A 6,528-nucleotide genomic window follows, 5' to 3' on the forward strand; every position below is an offset into this window, starting at 1 on the left:
ACATCCAAATTTAGGTGCATTGTCTTTTAAAATTAAATTGGTTATTGGTCGAAAGAAATCACGTCATGGTATGAGAAGAAATATGTACTATCACCTTTTACTAATAAGGAATTGTAAATTAGATGCATGTTTTACTCTATTTGTAAATAACAACACTTTGGACTTGCAAATATTATAATTTATTTGAAAATCAATCTACCGATGTTAAATAATTACAGCAGTTTAAATATTTGCATTTTAAATTTTCTTGATTAACAGTTTTTAGACTTTGGAAAGGAACAGTAATATAATTTTTCAGGTGTTACAGCAAAGTCTTCATTTACTTTCAGCCAAAGCGTAATTTACTTTAGGACAAGTCATGATTTTCTTTACAACAATTCGTGATTTACTTTAAGTCACGTCTTGGTTTACTTTCAGACCAGTCGTGATTTACTTTCTCTTGAACAATCTCCTGAAGATTCGAGTGAAGCAATGAAAGCATCCTTTCTCTTCTTGTTCAGATTGTTCATTGATGGTAAGTTCAATATCACTTCGTTGCCAAAAATCTATTTCGTCCCTTAAGGGACCATCATGACTTTTTAATCTAAAATTTAAAAGTAACACTCACATTTTTAAAAAGTTCAATACAGTTTTTTGTTTTGTTACAACAGCTTCATTTCCAGTTATAAGCTTTTTGTATAGAGTAAAAGGCATTTAGGGTCAGATAAATTTTCTGAAGCACAAATTTCAAACAACTCGATTTTTACTCTACAATGATCAAAATCGTTATATGATTTACGATAATGAGAAGCAATTTCGTGATGGATTTATGATTTTATTTTTCAGATTTATTGACAATATGTTTTTGGCAAATTTTTCCTCATTTAAAACTTTTACATGAATCAATTTATCCTAATTGCTTGAAAGTAGTTAAAAATATTCAAAATGATTTTTTTGTCAATTTTTTTAATCAATTTAGCTGAAGTAAAATACATCTATACAATAGTGTGAGGAGCACCAAAAAAAAAAAGAAGAGAAAAAATCGTTCTAAAAATAATACTTCATAAAGCAAAAATTTCCCCCAAAATTAAGAAGAACGCAAAATAGAACAGAGATAGGAGCGTAAGGTGATAAATGAGAACAGTCGACGGTCATCTCCTTATGAACAACTTGCAAAAATGATTTAAACACATTTTTCTAAAAAATTTGCCAGATTACAAAATATGAAATTAAAGCGTAAAGAAATGATAATCTGATATATTTTTAAGTTCTTACTGAAGTATAAAACCACATTTAATTTCTCGCTTACATTAGAATGGACCGAATACTAAACTTGAGTATGGTATTAATATATTATACTGGATATTTCAAAATTGTGAAGAAATAAAAGGTCGAAGTTCCAATAAAACATTTAAATTCGATGATTTTTTAGAGAAATTATTAACAATTGTTAAAAAATATTTATTGAATAATGGAGAAGGTTAATTTTTAGTTATAAAATTTCTTAACCACAGATTTACCCGAAATGGATTTGCTCATGTTAGTTTTCTGTTTAATTTCATACTCTATTATCTCCTTATATATATGAAAATAATTACTTTACATATGTTCTAAAACAATGTCGATATTCAAAATGTTTCGAAAAAGTTAAAATACCTATCGTCCTCAATGCCATACTCGATTGAGTCCTTATCGTGCACCAAATCCATCTTATAGAGTTTGGCTATCTTTACATCGCTGAATAGGAACAATTCCTCACTAAAAGTTAAAAAAAAAAGAAAAGGGAAAAAATATATAACTTGAAATTCAATAAAGCTATTTTGTTCAATTAATTTTTCGTTAAAGATGAGATATATTTGTAAAGAGAGAGAATTTATTAACTTATCAACGATCACAGATGTTTTAAAAATGCTGCGATGTGTAATTATTCATTTTATATTTTGAGTTAATTATTTATTAAAAAAGAAAATGGCCATTATAGATTTTTGTTAGGATAATAACTACAGTAGCAATTATAAGTAAATTCCAAAATCATGGCTTACTATTGAAAAAGATTTTTCAGTTAAAAAAATTATGTTTATGATTTAGTTATTTACCTAATTCATCTTTTATTCAAAACTTATAAAACAGAGGATTTGTTTTTTATTCAATTTGTATTGTTTTTTTTCCGGAATCCGTTAATAGACCTTGAAAAAATAACTTATGGTTGTAAAGAAAATTCCTATGAAATAATGAAATAAAATCTACACGAAATATGTTCAGTTGCATTTTTTTCATTATTTTAGTTTTTTAAAATAAATGTTTTTTCTTGTATAAAATTGTTTAGATCGTTTATACTTTATACTACTGAATAAAAATGTTCTTATTTACGAATTATTAAATCCTTTTTAGAAAATTAGTTTATTCGAGTCTCATTATCCTTCCTTCAGCATTTGCATTTTTAAATATTTTATTTTATTAAGTAAAGTTTATGCCTTTTGCAACTCTTGTAAAGTTAATGCCCTTTGAAAAAAAAATTTTTTCGTCAATTCAAAGATTTGAATCTTTTAAATAATTGCTAGCATTAATTCTGTTCATACTCAATAAATTCATTTTAAATCATCGGAACCATTGATTCATAGGGATTAATAAAACTTAAAGACCGATATGTAGTCACTAACAATTTTATGGTAATATTTTATTTTAAAATAGTTACGAAAGTGTCACCTGAAAAAGGATGAAAAATAACTCAAACACTGAAGATCATTTTAACTAAAATATTAAACTGACATTAGAAAATATTCTAATTAACCTACCTATTCAGCTCCTCTACTCCATCACCCTCATCATCAACATTAAACTCATCCTTAACCTCATAACCAACATCATCACCCTCATCATCATCCCCAACATCATCATCCTCAACTTCATCATCATCAGATGATGGCACTTCAGCTCTTAACTCCATCATATATTCATCATCCCTAAAATTATAAAAGAAATATATTTTTCAAATCAGTCCTAAGTTAATAGATTTTTATTAAAAAATGCGTGATTTCTGATTATTTTTTTGTTCTTTGAAGTCGACTTCCAGAGTTTCTTTATGTTTAGAGTGTAGAAAATAAAACGGTGTATCTTAAGAAATTTTGATTTTAATATGTTTTCGATTGTTATTTTATTATTGGGTGAGCATTATTGAAAAAGACTGTTCATTATTTTTATGTTTATATCATATCTTAGTCGATTTTTAACAGCTATAGTGTTTTGTGACCAAAATATGTAAACAGTAAGACCACTGTTTAAATCCTTTGCGGTCGTATGTCTACTCTCAGCCGAAAACGCTTTTTTACCATTTCACTCATATGTCTGAGCTCTGCCACCACAGCAAAGATGTTAGCCAATCGTAAAGGCAAACTACATTTATTGTGGCACTTTGAAGATGTAAAGAGAAAAGATTGTTCTGTATGTTCAAACAGAAAAGTTAAAGGCCGAAGACGCCAAGCTAATCATTTTTGTGACGCATATTCTCGAAAACCTGGGTTTCATATTGGAGACTGCTTTGAAAGATACCACACGAGAACTATAAAATATAATTTTTACATGAAATTAAAATATATTATTGTGTTACATATAGCTAAAGATTAAACATTCTTTTTTTTATTTTTCCCTCATAATTTTAATTTTTATGTATTACTGTTAGTTCAACGAAAATTAATTCTTACCAGCATGACCAGGGTTAAATGTTTCATTGCTTTTAGTTGCGTTTTTGCTTTCTTTGTACATTTTTCAAATACTCAAAAGGGTACTTTTTTCTTGAGAAAAAAAAAGAAAGAAAATTATGACGAAAGGCATAAAACTTTAGGGATATATAACTACTTACCCTTCTCTCAAATCAATCTCATCCAATTCAATATCATCCAAATCGAATTCGTCTTCGAATTCGGTACCATCCTCATATGCTGAAATAATAATTAAAATTAAATTTAATAATTTGAATAAAAACTAGTTTTAAAATAATCTCTTAAGTGTTTAGTCTGTTCAATAATAAAAGAAATTCATAAAAAGGTAGAAAATCTTCTTTGAAAAAGGTACGTATTTTTGTAAACCTCCATTTTATTAAAAAGAATGTTTAAAAAAATAGCGGTATGAATATTCTTCGTACGCTGTAAAAATGTAAATAATCAATAAACGGTATTTATCAACACTGCTTAATCATGTGCAGAACTGAAAACCATATACTGACACATTTATTGAAGCTTAAATAGTTTCATTTTTTCTTTAATTTTTATTTTATTAATTTTAATATATATTTACTCTTGGAGCTTCCCGGTGACTTAACGTTATTATATTAAAAAAATTCAACATAAATATTAACTATATTCAGTGCCATTTGACAATGTGCAATTGCCAAAATACTCAGTATCCATTGTCAAAATTTACCACATTAAAGCAATTTTATCCTTTATCCCTTTAGGAAAGTCTTAAGAAGCTTATTATACTAAAGACTAATATAAGTAGATTTAGATCCCATTACCACAGTATGAGTAGCTCATATTACTAAAATTAATGAAGCAGCATTGGCAACAGCATTGGTGATTTTTGGGAATCCAAGAATAAGTACGTTTTCTCTATGTTCGGGTTCTTGGCCAAAGGATACGCCTTTGTTCGCCAAGTTCGGGTTACTAAGCTGGGCAGTGATGGTTAATACGAAATATGTCATTACGTTTGGACTATTAAAGGATTAAATTTCTTGTTTATGATAAGCGGTGCAGAGGCCTTCTATCTTCTAGGAGGTATTGGAAGAACACAACAAACTCTCACCAACACTTACTGGTGATATCAAAATGCGCCAATGTCAGTATTCTTAGATGCAAAAATAATTTAATGCATCTGGTAATAATTTGAAGTATCTCATTCAGCATTACACTATCGAAATAAAACTTTTACATTTTCTTTTCGATTGCTTACGAAAATATATCTATCGCTTGACGGTTTCCACATGTATGCCAAGTTTGGCGAAAATGTTCTACAAATAGATTAAAAGCATCTCAGCTTGGTGTAAGTTTAATTATTTATTGTACTTCACATTTAACTACTTGTATTAAGATGTGTGCAAATACTCCATTCGGCATTACCTTGAAATAACAGACAATTTTTCATAGTTTTTTAACACATTCGGATAGATATTTACACCAGTTTTTATTTATTGTGAATTAATAACACTCAAATGGGTAAATAATATTCGAGAGTAGCATTTTATTTGACTTTTTTAAATGTTTGAATCAGATATAGAAGAGCATAAAATCTATATCAAGTTTATATTTCTCAATAAAAATGTACAATTGGGTGACACTCTTCGTGTTTTTTTTTTNTGCAAAAAAGGAAGTAAGAAATCTGGATAGAAACAACTGGAAAATGGCAGATTTAACATTCAGTATAAGCTTCAGATTGGAGTGCCCAATCCACAAGCGGTACCCAATTCTATACTCTGACCCCTCCAAATTTCTATTTGAACATTTTCTTTATTTGCTATTTAATACAGTAGTGCACCAAAAGTTAAATTGGATCACCCATTTTAAGAAGAGAAATTTTATTTAATTATCCATAAAGTTGTTTTTTCAATTTAAGACAAAAGTATCATTTATTCAATATGCTCAAACATTTTTTGTCAATTTTTTTTTTAATGCTTACGAAATTTTCTCAATCTTTATTAAATTTAGGTTTATGGCAAAAATTTTGATCACTGTAAGGAAGTTTCATATCTTTTTAACAATATTGTAGGTCCATATCAATAAATAATAAAAAAAATTTAAAAAATATTAAAAAGTATGTTTTTATACACTTACGATTAGGTCGGGGATACTTTTCCCTTTCCTTTCTCCAATGATTCAAAAGAGCAAAACGATATAAATCGCTTTTATCCATAATTCTCACTTTTTAATCTCACAAAAGACAACCAGCATTTGAGAAATCTCAAACAAGAATGAGTAAAATAAAACTTTTTAAATCAGATGCTTCGTTTGCAACAATGTGAACAATTGTTTAAATAATATCTTTCTTAAAATTTTATAAAACTCTCAATTAGTTTATTGTTGTCATAGTTTCATTGTTAAGTATTGTTGGAAATATTTTCAAAAGTTGGTTACTCTAAGTGCAAGAAAATATAATATTAATGATCGATTTTAGATTTAAGTTTAAAAAAACTGATTTTTTCCATTCACTTTTATTTATTTAAAGGATACAATTAACATAGAAAAAATTATTTTAACTTTGCTTTAAGCAAAACGTATAAAAACAGGGAAGAGATTATTATTTTCTGTATAAAAAAATCATTTTTTAGGAAATTAACTACTGAAATTTAAGCCATCTCAAGGAGTTTATCTATACATAGGGCAAATATGGGTTCCACTTCCCCACTATACTATACTGATCTTAAATAATTTTATATAAATTTATTTTATTTATTTTAATTATTTGCTTACTTTATCTATCATTTTTATTCAGTGTTGCGAAATGAACTGACTCACTTATTCATTTATTTATTTAGTGGAAAGTTAAAGGCGGAAGACG

General features: G+C 27.5%; 1 protein-coding gene across 1 annotated transcript in view; it reads right to left on the bottom strand.

Moving 5' to 3' along the window:
• Nucleotides 1–429: 429 nt before the first annotated feature.
• The window catches only part of LOC107454071 (uncharacterized), an 11,085-nt gene continuing 4,986 nt past the window's right edge, over nucleotides 430–6,528 (bottom strand). The window contains exons 4-5 of the mRNA XM_071177003.1: nucleotides 1,636–1,737; nucleotides 430–583 (exon numbers count right to left, since the gene is read on the bottom strand). Coding sequence (XP_071033104.1) covers nucleotides 430–583; nucleotides 1,636–1,737 — 256 coding nt within the window. The remainder of the gene's footprint in view (nucleotides 584–1,635; nucleotides 1,738–6,528) is intronic.

The sequence above is a fragment of the Parasteatoda tepidariorum genome, chromosome 2, assembly GCF_043381705.1.
Source record: "Parasteatoda tepidariorum isolate YZ-2023 chromosome 2, CAS_Ptep_4.0, whole genome shotgun sequence".
Taxonomy (NCBI): domain Eukaryota; kingdom Metazoa; phylum Arthropoda; class Arachnida; order Araneae; family Theridiidae; genus Parasteatoda; species Parasteatoda tepidariorum.